The 25,634-nt window shown below is 39.5% G+C and overlaps 1 protein-coding gene across 1 annotated transcript in view; it reads right to left on the bottom strand.

Moving 5' to 3' along the window:
• The window catches only part of GRIN2B (glutamate ionotropic receptor NMDA type subunit 2B), a 484,741-nt gene that overhangs the window by 332,093 nt on the left and 127,014 nt on the right, over nt 1-25,634 (bottom strand). The window contains exon 2 of the mRNA XM_049882524.1: nt 10,555-10,983. Coding sequence (XP_049738481.1) covers nt 10,555-10,965 — 411 coding nt within the window. The 5' untranslated portion in view covers nt 10,966-10,983. The remainder of the gene's footprint in view (nt 1-10,554; nt 10,984-25,634) is intronic.

Genomic DNA, 25,634 nt, shown 5'->3' on the forward strand with positions numbered 1-25,634 from the left:
GATGCACGAAAAATGAAGGCTCATGGACTACCTTCTAGCACCAAACCAAAACTAAACCCATTGCCATCAAGTTAATTCCAACTGATGGTGACCCCCTGTGTTACAGAGTAGAACTGTGTTCCACAGGGTTTTCTTGGCTATAATCTTTATGGAGGAGTCCCTGGGTGGCACAAATGGTTAAGTACTTAACTACTAGCCGAAAAGATTGGCAGTTCAAATGCACCCAGAGGCACCTCAGAAGATAAGCCTGGCAATCTACTTCCAAAAGGTTACAGTCTTGAAAACCCCATGGAGCAGTACTGCTCTGCACAAATGAGTTGAGTCAAAATTGATTCGACAACATCTAACAACAATCTTTGCAGAAGCAGTTCACTAGGCCTTTCTTCCGCAGAGCCACTAGGTGGGTTAGAAACACCAACCTTTAGGTTAGCAGCCAACAGCTGCCTGTGCCACCAAAGACCTTTTTCTAACACCAAGTTCCTTTATTTCTGTGAATGCCTTGGCAGTTGCTGGGCCCTCAGGTTTTATAAGCATTAAAACTGTACTGGGACTTCAGCTGGTCAAGTCTCTTTAAAGAGAATCCTAGCTCAAATTTTAAATGAGAAGGTGTGCTGGCCAACAAGAAACATTATTTTACAGAAGCAGGTAGAAAGATTTTGAATCCAGTCAGACTTGAGGGCTGCATCACTGTAAAGTTTACAGTGTCATAGAGAGAACTACCTACGCTTCTCTAAAGTATAGTTAAAGGAAATAGGGAAGATGGGGGAGAAGAAACTGAACTTGAACTCCAGGAAGGTAATTCTGCCCTGACTTTTCCCATGCTTCCTCAGTTTGTGGACTGGGCAAAAGTTTTAAGGTCAAACATACCTGGTTTCAGGGAACACAACAGAGAACACCTGAGGGAACAGGAGTGCAGTAGGATGCAGACCCCAAATTCAGATAAAAAGACCAGACTTAATGGTCTGACTGAGACTAGAAGAACCCTGGTAGTCTTGGTTCCCAGACCTTCTGTTAGCCCAAGACAGGAACCACGCCCAAAGCCAGCTCTTCAGACAGGGATTGGACAGGACAATGGGATAGAAAATGATACTGGTGAAGAATGAGCTTCTTGGATCAAGTAGACACATGAGACTATGTTGGCATCTCCTGTCTGGAGGGGAGATGAGAGGGCAGGGAGGTCAGAAGCTGGCCAAATGGACATGAAAAGAGAGAGTAGGGGTAAGAAAGGTGCTGTCTCTTTAGGGGGATGGCAATTAGGAGTATATAGCAAGGTGTATATAAATTTTTGTATGAGATTCTGACCTGATTTGTAAACTTTCACTTAGAGCACAATAAAAAAAAAAAAATACCTGGATTCAGATCCTAGTCCCACTACTTTTCTAGCTGTATGACTTTGGCCAACGTACCTAGACTTTCTGTTTTCATTTCCCTGTTTATAGAAGTGATATAGTACTACCTGCCTCACAGGATTTGATAAGAATTAAAATGCTTAGCACTGTGCCTGGCACAAAGCTGGCATACAATATATACTAGCTCTTTTCTCTCTTGTCTTTTCCACCTCTGTGTCTTAACTTTCCTCATCCAAGAACTGCTCTAACATCACAGTTTACTCTTGAAGTATTTAGCCCAAGGAAACAATATGACAGACAACTAAAAGCATGGTTGAAAAAAAAAAAGAAGCCAGAAATTAGGGAAAAAGCATAGAATAAGGTATGAGTAGTGTGACCATCTTAGTGTCAAGATTATACTGGATATGGAAACCCATATGAGCAAATGGAAGGCAAGAGTCTATTCAACAGATGACTGCTGGCTCTTTTACTCTCTCCAAACTCACTCCCATTGAAAACAGTGGTGGGTGGTGAGGAGAGGTAAAAGATGGGGACAAAGAAGAGTAGGGACCATCTTCCTAGCTCCAGGAAGGTTCCAAAATGTGACTCTGTACAGAAAATGAAAGTGCTATTCACAGCATCAATTCTCAGCCAAGCAACTGAGAAAGGAAAGAATCATAGCAACAGACTTCACAGTAAGAATATTACCACATGTCTTTTAAGAAGGAACAAGATATGGAGTGTGGTGCCACTATATTTCACTCTGATCAACCCATCTATTTCTAGACCCTGACCTTTTACCCAGTATGCCCTTTCTTTCTTCATTCTTGCAGCAGTGAAGATTGGACCTTGTTTCCTCTTGCACAATTGTGGAATAAGGAATTTAACTTTAACCAAAGAATTTGGTCTTTGTCCTTGATTCCTAAGAGATAACCTTTAAAACCTTGGAATTTCCCCAGTGATTGATGTATCTTTGATGAGGCCTCTAGACCATATCTGAGAGTTTATGAAAATGAGGTGCTTCTTGGGTGGGGGCTTGCCAAGCCAGAAAAACCCACCACAGTTCAACCTCATGAGAGGGGTCTGGAGGTTACGTTCAATGAATTATGCCTAAATAATGGAGCCCCAATAAAGGCACCTCTGAACATGGAAGCTCCAAGAGCTTCCTGGTTGGTAATAGACATCAATGTGTGTGGGAGGGTAGTGCATTCCTTTTTGGAACATGGAAGCTCTGCATTGGGGATCCTACCCTCCCATATCTTGCCTTATGCATCTCTTCATTTGTAAACTTTTTGCTATAACAAAACTGTAATCATAAGAACAGTGCTTCCCTCAGTTCCCTGAGGCAATCCAGCAAACTATCAAACCCAAGGAAGTCATGGGAGCTAGCAGGTGTCCTGAGGGGGTAGAGAGATTCCCCAAATTTGTAGCTATCACATCAGAAGTGAGGGTATCATAGGGACCCTTAAGCTTGTGGCTGACATCTCAGGTCTTAGGGAGACATGGCAGTCTGGAGGACTGTGCTCTTTGATGTGTGAGGTCAGACCTAGCTGGGGATTAGGATCAGAGAAAGAAGTACTGCACGGGCATTTGGTATCAGAATTGGAACAGAGGGGACTAGAACTGTATTGGACCGACTTCAATACAACAATTCTAGTGTAACTTCTACCTTTGTGTTTTTCTTCCTAACCTTCCACCCAAGTCATTTTCATTGGTCTCAGTGCAGTGGCAAAATAGTCCCCTCTGACTCTATCATTCCCTACGACCACTTCTTATTTATTGCACAGTACTTCTTCCAAACTGTCTACATATTTTATTTTCTCTTCAAAATACAGTAATGTGAGTAGGGTAGAAAACAAAATGTAAATCTTCCAAGCCTTACGCTGAATATCATGTAGCTTAGATGATTTTTTTGCCCAGAGTTTCAAAGCTGGAGATAAAAACTCAGGGATTGTAGCTCTCAGTTCAATGCTACCTGAGGCCGAATTGTCTAATAGAAAGAGCATGGGCTTCAGAATAAGTATTTCTGGGATGTGAATCCCAGTCCCATGGCTAATTCTGAGCTGTGATTAGTTGCTTAACCTGTCTGAGCTAAAGTCTGAAAGCCGAAGAATGATTTCAGCAAATCAGCAAAGAAGCATCCTAGAAGGAAAATGGAAATATGTCTAGATTTAGTTCATTATATGGATTTAGGCAGGTATCCTAAATCCAGGATCTCAGGAAGAAGAAAAGTAATTATAGCAAGGCAAAATAAAATAGGTCTTTATACTCAGGTAGGGAACTGCCAAAAAGAACTTCATACATTTTTAAATGTTCTCCATTGCTACTCTAAACAACCTTCCATGCCTAGCACCTGGCAGTTCTTTCCTAATTAACAGCTTTTCTTTAACTGAACTTGCCGTTTTGGCTATAGCAGGCTTCCGTACCTTTGATGAGCCTCACCTTCCCTGGTAGTGCAGGACCAAGGTTCCCACCCCAAGTTTCAGAGTCCTTCCCAAAGTCTCTACAACTGGCCATGGTGCTATTTAATTCTCATTCTTTTCCTGTATCACGAAACCTCCCTTTCTTCAAACTGTTCCTTACAACCTTCAGTTTAACCCGGTGAATGCTGTGCTGGGCACTTTTTATATATTATCTCATTTAACCCTCTATAACCCTATAATGTATATAATATTATCCCTAACATATAAGCAAGGAATTCTGATGGCACAGTAGTTAAAATGCTTGGCTGCTAACTGAAAGGTTGGAGGTTTGACTCCACTAGCCACCCTGTGGAAGAAAGAGGTGGCAATCTGCTTCCATAAAGATTTAAAAGAAAAAAAAAATTGCTGTTCAGTCAATTCTAACTCATAGAGACCCTATAGGACAGCGTAGAACTGCCCCATAGGGTTTCCAAGGAGAAGCTGGTAGATTTCAACTGCTACACCTTTTGATTAGCAGCTGTGCCACTGTGCCACAAGGATCCTCCATAAAGGTTACATACACCCTTGGAAACCCTATGGGGCAGCTCTACTCTGTCTTATAAGGTCACTATTAGTTGGAATTAACTTGATGGCAATGGATTTTTTTTAATATACGGGCAAGGAAACCAAGACTTAGAGTAAGTATTTTATGACTAGTCCAGATCCCACATCTAGGAACTGCTGGTTAAAAACAGTCTGACTGACTCCAAATTCTGAGCTTTTAACAGCTCTGCTGACCAGCTCCCATGCTTCTTCCTGCTGAGACATAAAGTACATTTCCTCATTGTGAAAGGAAATAAATTCATATATTTATTAATATATAAGTAAATTCATAAGTTTATTACTTATTGCCATTAGGTACCATTGACTTGATTTCAGAATCTTAGTGACCCCATGTGACAGAGTAGAACTGCCCCACAGGGTTTTCCAGGCTGTAATCTTTACAGGAGCAGATTGTCAAGACTCTGGCAGGAAGCCACTGGGTGGGTTCAAAATGACCTCTTCGGTTAGCAGCCGAATACTTAACCATTTACACCACCAGGGCTAAGTGAACACATGCTATTTGACCATCAAACTCATGTCTGTTTTGGTCAAAAAATCTTTATAATATTGTTGTCTTTCCGACATCACAAACTTCATGAATACAGGGATCTCATCTCTCTAATGCAGTCTTCCACAAGGGCATTTAATAAGTTAGTTTTTATCTGAAACACTCTAACAAAACAAAAAAAAAAAAAACTAAGTAAAAATATAGTGGCAATTACCTGTCTCCTGGGAGAGGAAGGCAAAATAGAAGGCTTTATTCATCACCCTTCAGATAATTACTATAAGCCTTAAAGGTAGTGAAGCTATGTTATTACTTAGATTTCTCACAAGTCGAACTTTCAAACGTTTTGTCCTATTGCCCTATAAGTAGATTCAAAGCTATCAATCTTTGTGTCTCCGTTCTATATTTGTAAAATGTTGCCAAGGTACTTAAAAATAATAAGCTTCAACTAAAAAAAAAAAAAAAAAAAAACCCTGGCCTTAGAATTTTAGGTGCTTTTTTGGGAAACTTGCCTGAAGCTTATTTGTCTGATGATGGGGTGGGGGAATTATTTTTATTTGTCTTCACGCAAATCCTTTAAACCCGTGAACACTGCCCTGAGGCTCCAGTAATCTTGGTGCTCCTGTCTTCTCTGTCTCTGTGATCACTACTACACTCTGCACTGCAGGCACCCACACAGGGCCTCCAACTCCCCGCAACTGAGCCTCCCAGTTTTTGTATTATTAGGACCTTCTTTTTCCTTTCCCCTCCCATTGTCTACCTTTTGGAGCCCTGGTGGTGCAGTGGTTAAGAGCTCGGCTGCTAACCAAAAGGTCAGCAGTTCAAATCTACCAGCCACTCCTTGGAAACCCTATGGGGCAGTTCTGCTCTGTCCTATAGGATCGCTATGAGTTATAATCAAGTGGACAGCAATGGGTATTGTCTACATTTTGGAGGCTCTTCTCTACTGGTCAAAAGTCAGTTAGAAACCCAAGTGTGCATCAGCAGATGAATCAATGACAAAATGTGATAAATACATACAATAGAATATTATTCAGCCATTAAAAAAAAATTTTTTTTTTCAGTGTTAAAAAGCAAAGATGCCACTTTAAGGACTAAGGTGCTCCTGACCCAAGCCATGGTATTTTCAATCACCTCATATGCATGTGAAGGCTGGACAATGAATAAGGAAGACTGAAGAAGAATTGAGGTCTTTGAATTAAGGTGTTGGCAAAGAATATTGAATATACCATGGACTGCCAGAAGGGCAAACATACTGTCTTGGAAGAAGTACAGGGATGGTGACACTTCGTCTCACATACTTTGGACATTTTATCAGGAAGGACCAGTCTCTAGAGGACATCATGCTTAGTAAAGTAGATCAGCAAAAAGAGGAACACCCTCAATGAGAGGGACTAACACAGTGACTGCAACAATGAGCTCAAACATAGCAATGATTTTGAGGATGGCACAGGAGTGGACAGTGTTTCGTTCTGTTGTACATTGGGTTGCTATGAGTTGGAACTGACCCGACGGCACCTAACAACAACATAAAAAATATTATTCAGTTCTGATACATGCTATGAAATGGATGAACCTTGAAGACACGATGCTGAAGTGAAACAAGCCAGTCACAAAGGACAAAGATTGTATGACCCCGTTTGTATGAAATATCTAGAACAGGCAAAAGCATAGAGACCGAAGTTTATTAGCAGTTACCAAGGATAGATGGAAGTGAAACTGGGGAAGTATGCTTTAAGGAGTAATGAGTTCCTGTTGAAAGATGTGGCAGTCTGCTTCCGCAGAGATTTACAGCATTGGAAACCCTAGGGGGTCGCTATGGATCAGAATCGACTTGATGGCAGTGGGTTTGGTTTTGGCTTGGATTTTCTTTAAAGATGATAAAAACATTTGGAAATAGAGAGCCGTGATGGCTACACAACATGGGGAACGTAATTAATGTCACTGAATTGTACATGTAAAAATGGTTGAAATGTTTTGTTATATATTTTTTGCTAAATAAAAAAAAGAGTCAGATGTTATTTAGGCTGTTAGGAAATAGCCTAATCAGCCACTAACTTTTTTTTAAGAGGAAAGGGAAAGATAAGGTGGAATATTTGGGTGTAGTAGTAATGGGAGGAGGGGCAAGTAGAAAGAGACCAGTGGGGTATATTATTATAGCGACCCAGAAGAGCCCACCTCACTAGCTTCAGTCTCTCTTTGACCCCTAGAAGGCAGCAGTCAATGGGCTCTCTACGGACTAGTGCTACATCTATGCGCTACTCCATTTCATACCCTCTTTAATTCTCTCTTCTAGTCAGATTAACAGAAAACAAAACAAAAACAGTATTTCCTGATTATGAATCAAGTGATAAAATATTTTTATTATACTTTTATTTTTTGTGACATTAATGGCATCTTTGTTCCTCTTTACCTTTAGTGCCTAGTTCTTAAATATAGATTTTCTTTTCCTTCTACTTGCTTTGTTGTTTTTTGGATTGCTGAGTTTTTTTGTTTCCCTTCTTATTTATTTTAGTGTGTAGTTTTATTGACTTCCTTTGTGGTTACCATGAGGATTACATTTAACATCGAAAAGCAGTTGTCCATAGATGCTTGGATTTATTTCTGGGCTCACAATTCTATTCCACTGGTGAAATACTTTTAGATAGCAACTACCACAATGTTATGTAACAGAGGAGAAAGTAAAGGATACGAAGGTATGTAGGAGCTTAACTATTTTCTTGAGAGACAATAGTACATATAGTCTTTGAAGTCAGTGACCAATGCTATAGTCCTGTCTGGCACTTAGTAGCTCTGTTTTTTTAGATAAGTTGTTTAACTTCTCTGGCCTCGTTTTCCCCAACTGTAAAATGGAGATGAACAATGCCACTTAGCTTGCTGGGTTGTTAAAAGGATTAAATAAAACAGTGCACGCTAAACACTAAGGATCTAGCATTCTCTAAACACTTTCGAGGCACCAAGGATACATCAGGGAACATACAAGTCACATCTCCCTATAATCGTACCAAACGTTTTTATATTGTTGTTGATTTGAGAGAGACACAAGAGAGAGCCACCAAGAAATTTAGCCAATAACCTTTTCTACAAGGAGAAAAGTAACATAGGTTGTACAATAGCTCACGTGAGAAAAAAAATTTTTTTTAACCTGCTTGTGCTCTCAAACTAAGAACATTCTCTCCTCTACAAATATGATTCTACAGTCTGGCTGTTTTCCACGTCGGCATTCTTTCAGTGAAATATCGTGCCCTTAAAATGCCACTGCTGAAATATAATTTTCTAAAGGCAATGATGTTTTAAAAAAAAAAAAAGCCTACCTGAAGCCAAAACTCATTGAGTTTTGCTATAGTCTATATTTTCTGTTCTGCTGAAGTTTATCCCTCTTCCCTTAGCCCGGGATACTCATGCTAGCACTTAATCTCTAACATATGTACCTGTGCCCATGTGAATCAAACAATATCTTTCTCATAAGGATACTGAAGTTCCTCCACCTACTACTTTCAACTTGACCTCTCCTAGCCAGAATAAAACTAAGCTCCAAATCAGAAGCTACTCATCTCTGTCTGCTGCCAACAGATGGCGAGAGTGGTAATGCAAGGCTATGTTAGTCTCTGCAAAGCCACTGCACAGTGGTGCTTCTCAACAGGTTTGCGGTGTCTGTGCTAGGTTTTGAGGTGTTTACAAACATCGTTAACCCCACAGCATGTCTTTTAAGTATAAAAGTAAAGGCAATTTTGAAAATGATAAGAGGTATCATGACAATGCAAAGTTTAAAAAACCCCAAGCAATGAAGAACAATCAATGTTGCACTCATGGCGAGATGAATCATTCTAAGATATGAATGACTGCAAAAGATAATACATATGTGAGTTCTGTACCTAAGAAAGGAGCAGTATTTAATAAAGCAAGGGAAAATAACTGAAAAAAAACAACATAGCCAAAACAAACACAAAACACTTTTTCTGTGGCTAGGATTAATCAGCATCAATGTCATAATAGCAATTAATCTGTCATATGACAATCTCACATTAAGGCAGCAGAGGCTAGGATTGATTTGAGGTCTTAAAGCTGTGCTTCTGAACCTTGACTTCACACTACAATCACCTGGGAACCTTTAAAAGTCCAGCACCCCATTTAGGTGATGGGAAAGTTAACACACAATACAGGTGAGGTCAGCACAACTGGACTAAACCAAAAGCAAAGAAGTTTCCTGAATAAATTGAATACTTCGAAGGCAAGTGTAGCAGGGGCCATGGTTTGGGGACCATGGTTTCAGGGGACATCTAAGTCAATTGGCATAATAAAATCTATTAAGAAAACATTCTGCATCCCACCTTGGAGAGAGGCGTATGGGGTCTTAAACGCTGGCAAGCAGCCATCTAAGATACACCAGATGGTCTCGACCCACCCAGATCAAAGGAAAATGAAGAACACCAAGGACACAAGGTAATTATGAGCCCAAGACACAGAAAGGGCCACATAAACCAGAGACTACATCAGCCTGAGACCAGAAGAGCTAGATGGTGGCTGGCTACAACCCAAAACTACCCTGACAGGGAACACAACAGAGAACCCCTGAGGGAGCAGGAGAGCAGTGGGATGCAGACCCCAAATTCTCATAAAAAGACCAGGCTTAATGGTGTGACTGAGACTAGAAGGACCCCAGTGGTCATGGCCCCCAGACCTTCTTTTGCCCCAGGACAGGAACCATTCCCAAAGTCAACTTTTCTGACAGGGATTGGACTGAACAATGGGTTAGAAAGGGATGCTGGTGAGGAGTGAGCTTCTTGGATCAGGTGGACACTTGCGACTATATTGGCATCTCCTCCCTGGAGGGCAGATGAGAGGGTAGAGGGGGTTAGAAGCTGGCAAAATGGACACAAAAAGAGAGTGGAGGGAGGGAGCAGACTGTCCCATTAGGGGGAGAGCTATTGGGAGTATGTAGCAAGGTGTATATAAGTTTTCGTGTGAGAGACTGACTTGATTTGTAAACTTTCACTTAAAGCACAATAAAAATTAAAAAAAAAAAAAAGTCCAGCAGCCCAGGGCAATACATCAGAATCTCTGGGGTTGGGCCCCAGGCATCAGTGGTGCCAGAAGCTCCCCAGGAGATTCTAGTGTGTAATCATGGTTAAGAACCATTGCCTTCAAGTCCCACCAGGGGGAAAAAGCCACTGCTATTGGTTCCATGGATTAAAATCCATTCAAATGTGTACATTCATGCATGCGATGAGTGTGGACACCTTTGCAAGCAGTAGTTGCCTGTGACATTTGTACCTTCAAGGAGAGGCATTACCTGCCTCAAGCGATTTATCTTTTTGTATTTATGAACCCAGAATTAGGGTAAAGGTTGAGGAGAAAGATACCTGTGAGAGCTTGTATTAACAAGGAAGAATAGAGTATGCTGTGTTTTAAAGTTCTGAAGGCATTATTCATAAACCTACTTGAACAAAATGTATCACGGAGCTCCAAGCTTCACCCTCTCTTAGTCATTTCAGTGAGTCTTACTTACAAACCAATGGACACACAAGCCTGTTCATAACTAGAGGAGCTTCTAGATACCACCCTCTTTCTTTCACTTTCATCTTGATTGGACCAATTCCACTCACTCAATGAATTCTGGCTACTTTCTGTCTTTAATAACCAGGTTATGCATGAAAACAAATGCATCACTTAGTTCTCATTCCAAAACCCCCCTCAATGCATCCCCGGTTTTTACCTTATCTGCCATAATCATAGATGAGCCCCCGTGGATGCCCAGGATAGGGGTAAGAGTCTGGGCTGAAATGAAATCGAGGATCTGGGCAATGGCTTCCTGGTCTGTGTCGTCAGCAAACACCACACCCTGGATCTTCCGGTCAGACATGAGATCGCAGATGCGGGTGATGATGCTCTTTGGGTCAGTCTCGTTCATGGCTACCAGCTCCACACGGGGCACCACGGAGAGATGGTGAAAGTCATCTTTCTCGTGAGCATCCTTGATAGCCACTTCGTCTGAAGTGCCCACAAGGATGACAGCAATGCCAATGCTGGGGGGGCTCTTCTGAGAACGCGCTCTGCTGCCTGACACGGCCAGGACAGCCAACACCAACCAGAACTTGGGAGAACAGCACTCTGCTCTGGGCTTCATCTTCAACTCTTCGACTCCCTGAAAACACAAGGAAGAAGAATGGTTAAAATAAGTTGCACACTCCATACCTGTCTTTGAAGAAGCTGGCTACCGTAAGCCAAGGGCCTTATAGCCTTTCATTGATCATCAAATCCAACTTCTGTCTTCTAGCCTGGCTTCTTATCTCTGGTGTTTGCTTGATAGAATGAAAGAAACTTCCAAAATCATCAGAAATCCTTGAGTAAGACAATAAAAGATACTACTGCTACAGACATCGGCAGTAAACCAAACCAAAAAACCCAAACCCATTGTCATTGAATTGATTTCTGACTCATAGTGACACTATAGGACAGAATAGAACTGCCCCGTAGGCTTCCCAAGGAGCCCTGGTGGTGGAGTGGTTAAGAGCTTAGCTGCTAACCAAAAGGTCGGCAATTTGAATCTACCAGCCGCTCCTTGCAAACCCTATGGGGCAGTTCTACTCTGTCCTATATGGTTTCTATGAGTTGGAATTGACTTGAAGGCAATAGGTTTAGTTGTTCTATTAATCTTTCCAGAAGCAGAATACCACATCTTTCTCCTACAGAGTGGCTGGTGGGTTTGAACTGCTGACATTCTGTCAGCAGCCGAGTGCTTAACTACTGTGCAACCAGTGCTTCTTCAGCAGCAAACAGACAGAGACAAACAAGGGACAGAGGATGCCAGTGGTCCAGGTAGGCATGCCAAGTGCACAAACGCAGGAGGTGCCAGGCAAGGTCTTGGTATTACCGCCTAATCTCTGGCACTATCATTAATGACCATCTTTGAGTCACTTTTAGGCCAAGGGGATGGCAAAGACTAGGCAAGGTGAGCAGCAAAGTGGGTTCAGCAGAGGCCAGTAACAAAATGTGGCCTGGCAAGGTGGATGTACAGAGTTGCAGACACATAAGCCCTACATTCTTTCTGCCTTTACTTCATGTTCACCTCAAAGAGGGCAACGGTCAAAACACTCTTCTGCAACCCTAAAGAGCTTTTAGAATATTTTATATTGTTGTTGCTAGGTCCAGTCGAGTCGATTTCAGCTCTTAGCAACTCCAGGTGACAGAGTGGAACTGTCCCATAGAGTTTTCTAGGCTGTAATTTTTACAGGAGCAGATCACCAGGTAATTCTCCCATGTAGCCCCTGGGTGGCTTCAAACCTCTAATCCTTTGAACAGCAGCTGAGAGCTTAACCATTGCACCACAAGGGCTCCTTATATTTTTATACTATTGTAACGTGTGTGTGTGTGTATACATATATATATACACATATATACACACACTATATTTATTATATGTATATATGTGTTCATCTATATATACTCTATTTACATAGTATTTTTATTATATAGTTCCTAACATTAAATTATGAGAACAACCAATATGTGGGTAGTACTTCTAAAAAACATCTCAACTGACCCTTAAAATAACTCAGTGAAAAAACACAAAGATATTATTATCCCCATTTTTACAGAGGTTGAAGCCAAGGCTCAAGAAATCTAAGTGATTTGTCCAAGGCCAAAAAATACGTGAAAGAAGCCTGAACCCAGATCTTCTGACTTTTTGACCATATTCTATTCCATTATACCACTCTGCCTCTCACATCATCAATTATTATAAAGAACAATTTTATTCTGATCTGTTTATGCATTAAAGTGTGGTGACTTGAACTAATATTATGGTATCTGCAGTAATGTTAGAGCTACCTTTTAAAATTTTTTCCAGTTTTGTTTTGGTTTTTTTCCCATCATACCCTATAGCAATGACTTCCCTGGAATGACTCTGTATTTGCATACGATTCACCACCTTTACCTACAAACAACTCCTGCTTTTTACTTCCACACGTGCCCCTAAGTCTATGAACTAAACCATGAGCTAAACTAAGGACCCAGCTATCTACAGAATATAAGCCTTGGTCATTTCTAACATTGTTCTCACCCTTCTCCAAGAACTTCTCTTATTTAAGTAGGACTGGTCCTGCTTATGTTACTTTGATTTTTTTTAAATAATCATTTTTTGTACATCTGGTATATGCTGTGCACTGTGTTAAGTATTTCCTCATATGAATCTCCTTTGTCTTTATAGAAACCCTATAAATTTGACATTTTATTCCCATTTGTCAAATGGAGAAACCGAAGCTCAAAATGATTATGTAATTTGCCCAAAGTCATATACCTAGTGTGACATTATAAAACTAGCATGCCAATATAGAAACACTCCGAAGAAATATCTACAAACCACACACAGACAGAACCAGGAATTCTCATTCGAGAGAGCACCATCAAGGATGAAAATGCTGCCTAATATCTCCTGTTCGTTTAGAAAAAGGTGAGATATTAAGGGATTGAAATTTTTTAAAAGTTTAAATATCAAAAATAAATAACACTGAGAGTATTGAATAAAGAAAGATAAGGAACTAGAAAACGCCTTAATGATTTGGGAGTAAGATGCTGGGGACATTTTATAGCTGAAGAAGCACAAAATCCAATCCAGTTCTTGGCAAAAAACATCTTGGACCTCTTGCTGTTGTAGTCATCCTTCAACACTGCCAAGAAGGAGACCTGTATCGATTGCCTTGTCTACCTCTTGTGACTAAGACAGCAGCCCAGTGGCTCATGCCTTAGCAAAGTTTACTCTTAACAGTTTTCTGGTCTTAGTCTCCATGGAAACAGGCCCTGGAAACCCATTCTGACGGACTATACCCAGGCTAGTAGGAAAACCAGGCCTGAATTCCTCCCCCTAGAGCTTAAAAAAAAAAAAAAAAGCAACATTACATGGAGTTGAGGAAAACCGCACCTTCAGAGAAGAAGGCTGTGGTTGTGAATTTTAGAATCTGAGGTGCTGGCATATCTGAATTAGGTGACTTCAGACCTAAATTAAAACTCCATTCTAAATTAAACTAAGATTTTCATTTCCACTCTTCTAAAGAAACCATTCAGCCTTTTATCAAAATCTCACTGCTTGAAAAACAAAGAAGGCAAGAGTCAGAATTTCTAACCTAGATAAAGAATTGCTTGGTGCCTGTTAAGAATGTTTATGCAGCGGGCCCCAGAAAGAACACCTTGATCAACAAAAGCTAGAGAACAGGCTGATAATGTTAAACGAAGTTAGAACCTATAAATAACTTTATAGCCAAAAAAAAAAAAGATAGGTATATATATCAAGCCTCAGTTCCACATCCTGACTCCCAAATTAATTTTCACTCATTAGACTTTTTCTACTCTATTTCGCTAGTTCTTTGTAAATGAGTAACTAGATAGAGACTAAGTTTGTTAAAATAAGGAAGTAGATCACAGCTGTAAAAGTCTGGACTATCTGTAAGAGAAAGAGTAGTCCAAAGAACTGATGGACCACAACCACCACAGCCTCCACCACACTGAGTCCAGCACAACTAGATAGTGCCTGGCTACCACTACCAACTGCTCTGACACAGATCACAACAGAGGGATCCCAGACAGAGCTGGAAAAAAATGTAGAACAAAATTCTAACTCACAAAAAAAGACCACACTTACCGGTCTGACAGAGACTGGAGAAATCCCAAGAGCATGGCCCCTGGACACCCTTTTAATTCAGTACTCAAGTCACTCCTGAGTTTCACCCTTTAGCCAAAGATTAGACAGGCCCATAAAACAATATGACACTAAATGGCCACACAAGCTCAGGGGAAGGATGAGAAAGCAGGAGGGAACAGGAACAGTGGTAACAGGGAATCCAAGGTCCAGAAGGGGAAAGTGTTGACGTGTCATGGGGTTATCAACCAGTGTCACAAAACAACATGTGTATTAATTGTTTAATGAGAAACTAATTTACTCTGTAAACCTTCATCTAAAGGACAATAAAAAATTAAAAAAAAAAAAATGCCCTACAGGACAAGCAAAAAAAAAAAAGTCTTGTCTGTAACACAAAGAGTGTAGAGATTGGAGCTTTAACTTATATAAACTCACTATCTTAACTGCTTTCAAGGAATTCACCCAGTGAATGCCTGGGCCCTAACTCACTTCTTCTTAGCTGGATAAATGACGTTGACATTTCAAAAGACTTCAGATTTAGAGATGACTTAATCTCTTTTTCAGTCTTTCCTAACTAGTGGTTGACTTTATATTTCAAAGACTCCATCTAGGTTTGACTCAGCCTACAATCTATCACTAAACCCCCACACAAAGAATGTTTATATGTCTCACTCTAGATATTGCCTTAGTCAAACTGTATCAGGAATAAGAGATTTACTAGGCTAAAAATTAATGTTAAGAAAGTTTATAGTTTGACAACCCCTTGCAAATTTCTCCTTCTTTCCCTGCACCCTCCTTGACGTGAAACCATTTGCATTTGTTTACTCTGCCTGTTAAATACCCCGCTGTTTTACCTGCAAAACATGCACTGCAGTCTGTTTGAATGCCACGTGTTTCTCCAATCTGCAAAATGAAATTATGAATGCCACGTGTTTCTCCAATCTGCAAAATGAAATTATTTCTTCAATAAAATTTTTGTTTTAATTTCTATTGGAGCATCAGTCTAGTGTTTAACTGAGACAAGAAAGACAGGCTTAGCACTTCAAAGAGCGGTGGGCAAAATAATGATAATAACAGTAATAATAATAATCTGTTCAATCCCAAGGACTGGTTCTCAAGAAGAGCCAAAAGATGTAAAGTGTGGCACAAACTAGCGGGCTAACTTTCTTTCCATGGAATTCTAATCTTCCAGTTACAAATCACTAAAGTAGGTTCCTTCACATTGAAAAGTAGTCCGCTTTGCCATGACAGTGCACTCCACACTCTCCCACTTTGATGTTTTATTTGCTCTCTTTAAAATATCTCTTGTGTTTGTCTATTTCTTCTCACACAATATATTATTCTTTAGTGTGCAATGCCTAGTTGTGACACTCAAAGAATAGAATGTGGTTTTAGCAGGCATCTCTTTTATACTCAGGATATAGCAAAGCATTTTACAAAGCAATACATTATGGGAGATACCAGTAACAGAGGGACTGCGAGACAAAGAAAGAGGCCGCTTTGAACACAAACTCAATTTCACACATCAGAAGGGGGTTACTTGTGAGAAAGCATGTAGTCCAAGATGAGCAAAGTAGTTTTGTTCCCTTCCTCAGGCAGACCACAGTTAGTCTTGACACAACCGCTCTGTAAAGCCTTACCCCTCTTCTCTACCCGACTCCCTCCTGCCACCAGTAGAATTGAGCATTACTTCCTTTGGGCTTTCACCATAGCTTTATTTATCTCTCTGAACACATGAGTTTATTACCATTACACTATTATGTGTCTGCCTACCTTAACTAACTGGTAACCTTCTTATGGGCAGGGATTCCTTTTTCTTCAGTTCAGCAAGCATTTCTTGAGCACCTATGACCTAGCCAACATTGTTCTCAGTGCTGGTGATAAGCAAATAAAACACACACGCTACCCTCCAAGACCAGAGTCTAGTAGAAAATACAGACATAAATGAGACCTTGTCTCAACCCTATTTGCATTCTTGGGGTCTAGCAGTGCCTCATATACAATAGGGAAGCACTCAGTAAAAGACAGTCAATACTGTCTTACCATTAGGTTGAATCATATTAAGAGTGCCAGTATTTTACATTTTTGACCTACAATAGTTCAAATTACTATGTGCCAGGCACTATTGCTTGCCAGGTAATTTTCTTCATGACAACATTATGTCATATTTTCATATATTACAAATGAAGAAACTGACCTTCTAAGAGATTAAGTACACAACCAAGATAACACAGCTAATAAGAGATGGAATCAAGTTTTAGATCCAAGTTTGTCTGACTCCAAAGCCCTTGCTCTTTCCATTGTGCTGCCTCTCCATGTGAGTGGATGAATGGATGAATAAAACCATCAATCAAAAACAAAGCAGTTCAAGAGGGTTTTTTATTGATTAATCAGTAGATAAGAACTGCTTTAGGTGAAGGGAAAGACAACACTCAATACATGGAAGGTCAGCTCAATTGGACTGGACCAAAAGCAAGGAAGTTTCTGGGATAAAATGAATGCTTCAAAGCTCAGCAGAGCAAGGGCGGGGGTCTGGGGAACATGGTTTGCGGGGACTTCTAAGTCAATTGGCAAAATAATTCTATTATGAAATCATTCTGCATCCCACTTTGAAATGTGGCGTCTGGGGTCTTAAATGCTAACAAGCGGCCATCTAAGATGCAGCAATTGGTCTCAACCCACCTGGAGCAAAGGAAAATGAAGAACACCAAGCCCACACGGCAACTAAGAGCCCAAGAGACAGAAAGGGCCACATGAACCAGAGACCTACATCATCCTGAGACCAGAAGAACTAGTTGGCGCCCAGCCACAATCGATGACTGCCCTGACAGGGAGCACAGCAGAGGACCCCTGAGGGAGCAGGAGATCAGTGGGATGCAGACCCCAAATTCTCATAAAAAGACCAAACTTAATGGTCTGAGACTGGAGGAATCCCGGCGGCCATACTCTCCAGACCTTCTGTTGACACAGGACAGGAACCATCCCCGAAGACAACTCATCAGAAATGAAAGGGACTGGTCAGTGGGTGGGAGAGAGACGCTGATGAAGAGTGAGCTAATTATATCAGATGGACACTTGAGATTGTGTTGGCAACTCTTGTCTGGAGGGGGGATGGGAGGATAGAGAGAGAGGGAAGCCGGCAAAATTGTCAAGAAAGGAGAGACTGAAAGGGCTGACTCAAGACGGGGAGAGTAAGTGGGAGTAGGGAGTGAGATGTATGTAAACTTATATGTGACATACTGATTGGATTTGTAAACGTTCACTTGAAGCTTAATAAAAGTTATTAAAAAAAAAAAAAAAGCAGTTCAGTTGCTGTCAACTCAGTGCTGAATCATGGTGACCCCATGTGTGTCAGAGTAGAACTGTGCTCCATAGGGTTTTCTATGGCTGATTTTTTGGAAGTAGATCACCAATTCTTTCATCTGAGGTGCCCCTAGGTGGACTCAAATCTCCAACCTTCCGATTAGCAGCTGGGTGTATTAACCATTTGCACTACCCAGGAATGCCAAAAACAAACTAGGTTCTGACACCATTCAACATTAACTAAGACTCTAAGAATGGGCAGGTCACCTGTCTTAGACATCTAGTGCTGCTATAACAGAAATACCATAAGTGGCAGTTTTAACAACAGATTTGTTCTCTCACAGTCTAGTAGGCTAGAAGTCCAAATTCAGGTCAGTTTCAGGGGAAGGCTTTCTCTCTCTGTCAGCTCTGGAGAAAGGTCTTTGTCGTCAATCTTCCCACGGTCAAGGAGCTTCTCAGCACTGGGACTCTGGGTCCAAAGGATAAGCCTTTCTCCTGGTGCTTCTTTCTTGGTGATTTGAGGTCCCCAACTCTCTGCTCAATTCCCTTTCATCTTATAAGATAAAAGGTGATGCAGGCCACACCTAGGGAAACTCCCTTTACATTGGATCAGGGGTGTGACCTGAGTAAGGGTGTTACATTTCACCCTAATCCTGTTTAACATAATCTAATCTTGCCTCATTAACCACAAGCAGAGATTAGGATTTATAACACACAGGAAAATTACATCAATCACAAAACGGAGGATAACCACACAATACTGGAAATCATGGCCTAACCAAGCTGACATACATTTCTGGGAGACACAATTCAATCCATGACATCACCTAATCACTGTTTCTATTTCCTCACGGGTGAAATCAGGATAATATACCTAACCTACATACCCAAAAGGCTTTTTGTAAGAATCAAATGAAAATATGTATATGGAAGTGCTTTGAAGAATATGAAATACTCTTATAGAAGCAAAGGATGTTACCTTTAAACTTCTACGGAAGCTGTTCAAGAAGCCTAGCTATTTATGAAAGCACAAAGTGAGCATGTGGGAGGTAGGGGTGAGAGACAATGTCAGACTGAGGCTGAAAGAAATGTTAAGAGGAATCTCACAGGGGGCAAGAGCTACCAGTACCCTGAGGGCTATAACTACCTGAAGAAGATGTCACATAATGGCCTCAGAGTAGCAGCAAACTCTGCTGACAGCTTACCAGTCAAATAGCACAATTCAAGAGTCATTCAGGCCATGGTCAGCAACGGGGGTCAGAAAAGCTCAGCATACCCAAATCATGATATGGATTCAGGCACAAGAGTTCTCAGGCAAAACCAGCAACCAGACTGAAGGACCAAGAGTCAACTATGTCCACCTCTTTGGCCCTCTGTCTCCTTGAAGCTTGAACTGGGAGATACCCAGATTTACAGCAAGTGGAAGGCCACAGTAGTCCATTCTCATGCCTATAACTGATGCAGAGTAACTGTGTCAGGAACCAGTCCACACTTTGCCCACAGCAGACTCTAAGGGAAGAGCTATCTGAGCGAAAGAATGACGAACTCTGTCCTTAGAGAAAACTGAGTCCTAGGACAACCCCAATAGGAAGGATAAAATGTGATTTAACAAATGATTAAGTCAAATTTTGAAAGTACCACCTTTTTGTGTAATCAGAATGCTGTTTGGAGTGACCCAATTAAGGAAGCTGTGATTGGAATATAATAGACAATGAGTAAAAGTAAGATTAAAACTGCCAGAACTACACTCCAGGTCCAGTTTCCCAAGCTACCAATAAAGACAGAATGCTAGGACACATAGGCCTTAAATTCTGCCACATTAGAGAATGTGAGCAAACAAGCAGTCTCATACAGTGTTAAAAAAAAAAAAAAAAAACCTTGCAACCAAGTCAATTCCAGCTCAAAGTGACTCTATAGAACAGAGTAGAACTGCCCCATAAAGTTTCCAAGGCTATAAATCTTTATGGAAGCAGGCTGCCACATCTTTCTCCCACAGAGCAGCTGGTGGGTTTGAACTGCTGACCTTTCTGTTAGCAGCTGAGCACTTAACCACCGTGCCACCAGGGCTCTTCCAGCATAAGTCAAGTGAAGTATAAATGGGTACAGCCTGTCTGGAAATCAATGTGGGAATGTATATCAAAATTTTAATATCAACCCAGACGCTCTGTTAACCCAGAACTAAAACCATCCCCAAACCCCACTCTTCAGACAAAGATTAGACTGGACTATAAAACATTTTAAAAAAAAATTAATATCAAGATAAAATAAAATTCAAAGAAAGAAACATCAAAAGAGACAATAAGGGATGCCTCATACTAATATCAAGAAGATACAATAATCATGAACATATAGGCTTGAAATGCACAAAGCAACAACTAAAATAACCACGAGAAGAAATATGTAAATCCAGCTTACAAAATATAAACAAAGGCAAAGTGATCAACAAAACAAAGCATGAGTGACAAGCCTAAACTTGTTCAGATATCTAGAAATATACACACAACAGAGAATACACATTTCTTTCAAGGACATAAAAATACTAAATCAACAAAAATGCCTCGATAAATTCCAAAGAATCAATATAGAACAATTGTCACTTTTACATATTTTGATAAAGTTATAAATTTTTAAAAGATAGCTAAAAATACCCAAAAACTTAAAGAAATTATTATTAAATAATTCTAAGGTTAAAAGGAAATCATAAGGGAAACTACAAAATCCTTTGAACGAAATGACAATGAAAATATTGTCAAAATTTCTGAAGCCTACATCTTTGAAGAAAACAAAAGAATAACAAATAATAAATTATGAATAATTAAATGTTCACTTATTGACTTGAACACTTAACATAGTCAACCCTAAGAAGGAGGAAATAATAAAGGGCAAAATTAAACAAAACACAAGCCAAAAAAGTAAAAGAAAACCAAAAGCTGATTCTTTAATAAAACTACAGTAAATAAATTTCTGACAGAAGAAATCAAAGAAAAAACAAAAAATGCCAATAAAATTCATAAGGAAAAGGGGGAAATAACACCATATACAACAAAAAACCCAAACTCATTGCCATTGAGTCAACTGCAACTCATAGCAACCCTGTAGGACAGAGTAGAATTGCCTCACAGGGTTTTCAAGGACTAGCTAGGGGATTTGAACTGCTGACCTTTTAGTTAGCAGCAAAACACTTAATCACTGCACCACCAGGGCCCCATATATGACAGAGGTTTAAAAATAATAAAAGGATATTCTGAAAACTATTTACTTTTAAATTTAATGTAAAAATATCTGGTAAAAATGAAAAAAGGAGCACAAAAAGTGTAGAAAATTTGAATATAATGACTAAAGGGAGCAAAATGGTAATCAAAAGTCCCCCAACCCTAACACACCACTATTACCTCCTGGGGAAAAAAAAAAATAGGTACAGATGGTTTTAGAGATAAGGTTAAACAAACTTTTAAGGAAGAGAAGAAATGAACCTTGCTTATACAAGTTAAACAAAATAGAGAAAGAAGGAAAATTGGATTTAAATCTAGATAAACACAAGAAAAGATTATTATAGACCCGTTTCTTTTGTGAACATAAATGCAAAAATCCTAAACAATACCTTAGCTAACCAAAACAAGCAATATATTTTAAAGATGGTAATAATACGTTATGATGAAGAGTGGTTTATATTAGGAATGCAAGAATGGCATAACTTAAAGATACATATGAAAGTAATTCACCAGAATAAGGAGATAGTGACATGAATATATCAAAAAAATGGGAAAAAAACATATTTTATTAAGAATATATAGTATAAGTTTATAATAATATTTATAATAGAATATTATAATAGAAATGCTAAAATTATATTTATTTATAATAATAGAAGTACTAAAATATATTTCTAAAAAGGTTTTGGATAACAGAAAGATCATGAGCTTTACCTGATAAGGATATATACCTTTTGACTTAGAGAAAAAAGCAATGTTATTACTATCACTGCTACTGAAGATCATGGTAAATAAAATAAGTCAAGAAAAAAAATATTTCAGGGATAGAAAAGGAAGACATAAAACTGGCATTATATGAAGACACTATAGTTATTGACATAGAAAACCCAATACAATTTTAAAACTATTAGAATTGATCATGAGTACAGCAAGGTTGCGAGATAAAGGATCCACTTACAAAACATCAATACCTTCCTTGTAGCCAACTAAATATAATATTCATAATAGCAAAAATAACAAAACCAGGTATGTGAAAAACATACACAATGAAAACTATAAGACACACTACTGCAAGAAACTAAAAGAGACCTATATATATGGAAAAAACATTCCACACTCATGGATTGGAAAGACTGAAAATGTCAATACTGCAAAAAAATGAAACAGAATCCATACCTAACACCATACACAAAAACTAACTCAAAATGGATCAATAACCTAAAAGTTGAAGCTAAAACTATAAAGTTACTGGAAGATAATACAGGGACAAAACTATGGGAACTAATGTCTTTCAGTAATAGATTACCAAACGCACCTATAGATAGATACACAAGCAAAAAATTAAATACTTAATGCTCACTGAAAGACCTTATCAAAAGAGTATGTAAAGATCGGGGGGAAAAAAAAAAAAGCCTTGGGAACAATTTATCTGATTAAGGATCTAATCCCTAAAATATATAGAAAACTTCAGCAACTCAACAATAAAAAGACAATCCAATTAAAATATGGCCAAAGAACATGAACAGACACTTCACCGAAGAGGACATCCAAGGGGCCAATAAACACATGAAAAGATGTTCACAATCATTAGTCATTAAACCAAAAAAAAAAAAAAAATCCCATTGCCATCTAGTCGACTCCAACTCACGGCCACCCCATATGAGAGAGCAGAACTGCCCCCAAATGGTTTCCAAAGCTCTAATCTTTACAAAAGCAGACTGCCACTTCTTTCTCTCATGGAGCAGCTGGTGGGTTCAAAACACCAGCCTTTCAGTTAGCAGGTGAGCACCTTAATCACTGTGTCACCAGGGCTCCTTCATTAGCCATTAGAAAGATGCAAATCAAAACTACAATGAAATATCATCTCACCCCTGCAAAAACAGCACTGATCAAAAAACAGAAAACAACAAATGCTTTTGAGGTTGTGGGGAGAAATTGGAACTCTTATCCATTGCTGGAGGGATTGTAAAATGATACAGCTACTATGAAAAACAGTATGGCACTTACTCAAAAAGCTAGAAATAGAAATACCTTATGATCCAACAATCCCACTCCTAGATATATACCCTAGAGATCTAATAGCAGTGTCACAAATAGACATATGCACACTATGTTCATTGCAGCATTAGTCACAATAGCAAAAAGACAGAAACAACTGAAGTACCCCTCAGCAGATGAATGGATAAATAAGATGTGGTATATACATACAATGGAATACTACTCAGCTTTTTATAAAGGGTAATGATGAGTCTGTGAAACATAACACAGGTGACCCTGGAGGACATTATACTGAGTGAAATAAGTCAAGCACAGAAGGATAAATATTGTATAATGTCACTTTTATAAAAAGACAAAAATAGGTATACATACAGAAATCAACATTCTTTGGTGATTACCACGGTTGGAAGGGGGAGGGAGGAGGAATCACTCTCTAGACAGTAAACACTTGTGATTTTTGGTGATGGAAAAGGCAAACCAAAGTGGGTGAAGTGTGCTTACAACTTTACCAAGGTAAATGATAACAAGATTAAGCAACCTTATCAGTAAATGCTATAACATGTACAATTCAGCATTAACAGCAATAAACCAAAAAAAAAAAACAAACCCAGTGCCGTCAAGTCGATTCCGACTCATGGCAACCCTATAGGACAGAGTAGAACCGCCCCATAGAGTTTCCAAGGAGCGCCTGGCAGATTCGAACTGCCGACCCTTGGGTTAGCAGCCATAGCACTTAACCACTACACCACCAGAGTTTCCATTAACAGCAATAACAGCCAAAAAAATACATGAATAGTTACATAGGTAGACATATACGTATATATGTGTATAGCAAGGTATATGTATATATATACCTTATATAGAGATGAATCTGTAGGTATAGATAGACACATTTGTTTGTGTTACACTTATATTCTTATGTAAAATAAAGCACATAGGGAGCACAGTCACAGATACCTCTCAGACATGATCAAATACCTCGCAGGATTGGTTTACCGGGCTTGAAGGCTTAGAGCCATAGCTTCATGGGACAACTTGGTCAATTGCCACAACATAGTCTATAAAGTTTATGTTCTACATCCTAGTATGGGGAGTAGTGCCTGGGGTCTTAAAAGCTCATGAGTGGCCATCTAAGATACAACTATTGGTCTCTACTCATCTGGAGCAAAACAGAAAGAAGGAAACCAAAGACTCAAAGAAGAAACTACTCTACAGGGCTAATTGCCTACAAGAACCATGACCTCATCTATCCACAGACCAGAACAAGATGGTGCCAAGCTACCACTCCTGACCATTCTGACTGGGGACACAATAGACGGTCCCAGATAGAATGAGAGAAAATTGCAGAACAAAACTCTAATTCCTGAATAATGTAAGCACATACCACACTCCTGGATGTGATGACATAATGCTTTAGCGCACTGTATTCTTTCCTGAATAAATCGATAATTTCAAGGTATTCCCCATCAAAAGAACAGCAGGGTTTGTTTTTGTTTTTGTTTTACAAATTTTACAAACTTAAATTTCTCAAATGTATATGGACGGATAAAGATACAGGAAGAACTAATTAATTGAACGAGACACCCTAATCTGAACCGATAATGAAAGTGTGCCACGAACCAAGATGTATGATTAACTCAACTCTGCAGAACAAATGCAATTTTTTTAAGTGACAAATTAAAATAATTTTAAGTTCCAAGTCAATTTTGGATTTTAAGTTATATTTCTAAATTCATATTTATAGAAGCAAGGCTAATGCTGAATCAAAGAAGTGCTCTTGGGTCAATGTTTAGCTTAGTCAATAAATCTGTTCAACAACCATCTCAACCAGGAAGTGTGAGTGCCACAGATGTCAAACATCTACTATCTGGCATTATCCTGAAGTACAAGACCAGTATATACCTCTATTAAGTAAAATACAATGAACAAAAAAACCCAGTGCCGTTGAGTCGATTCTGACTCATAGCAACCCTATAGGACAGAGTAGAACTGCCCACAGAGTTTCCAAGGAGTGCCTGCACCTATATATTCAGTGCATTTGGGAGTTCAATTTCAATAATCAGCCTGCCAACAGTTACAGGCTTGGCTGCTAACCAAAAAGTTGGAGATCTGAGTCCATCCACGGGGTCGCCATGAGTCGGACTCCACTTATGCCAACAGGTTAAACTACTAATCATCATCTAAAATCCAGCCCAGTGCCATGGAGAGTCGATTCCGACTCTAAATCTGCATAAATAACACATAAAAGGCAACAACCTTTGGTTTCAGTTGACAGATGGATTGACACAGCGGCTGCAACAATGGGCTCAAGCATAGCGACAATTGTGAGGATGGCACAGGACTGGGCAGCATTTCGTTCTGTTGTGCATAGGGTCTGTGAGTTGGAACCAACTCAATGGCACGTAACAACAACAAACCCAGGTTTTTCACCCAAGCCGTTCTTTCTTTCCTGCTGCATGCACAAAGCAGAAGTATCATTTTTACTGTCACCCAAGTTCTTGACACAAGGGTTACACAGATAACTAATAAAGGATTATAAATCACTTTACATGTGTGCATTTTAATAGAAATTTGTAGTACATAGATGGCTATCTGTACTGTCACCAGCAGCAACCACTCAAGGTTTTTGTTTTTTTTTTTTCCTATGTT

The sequence above is a fragment of the Elephas maximus genome, chromosome 4, assembly GCF_024166365.1.
Source record: "Elephas maximus indicus isolate mEleMax1 chromosome 4, mEleMax1 primary haplotype, whole genome shotgun sequence".
Taxonomy (NCBI): domain Eukaryota; kingdom Metazoa; phylum Chordata; class Mammalia; order Proboscidea; family Elephantidae; genus Elephas; species Elephas maximus.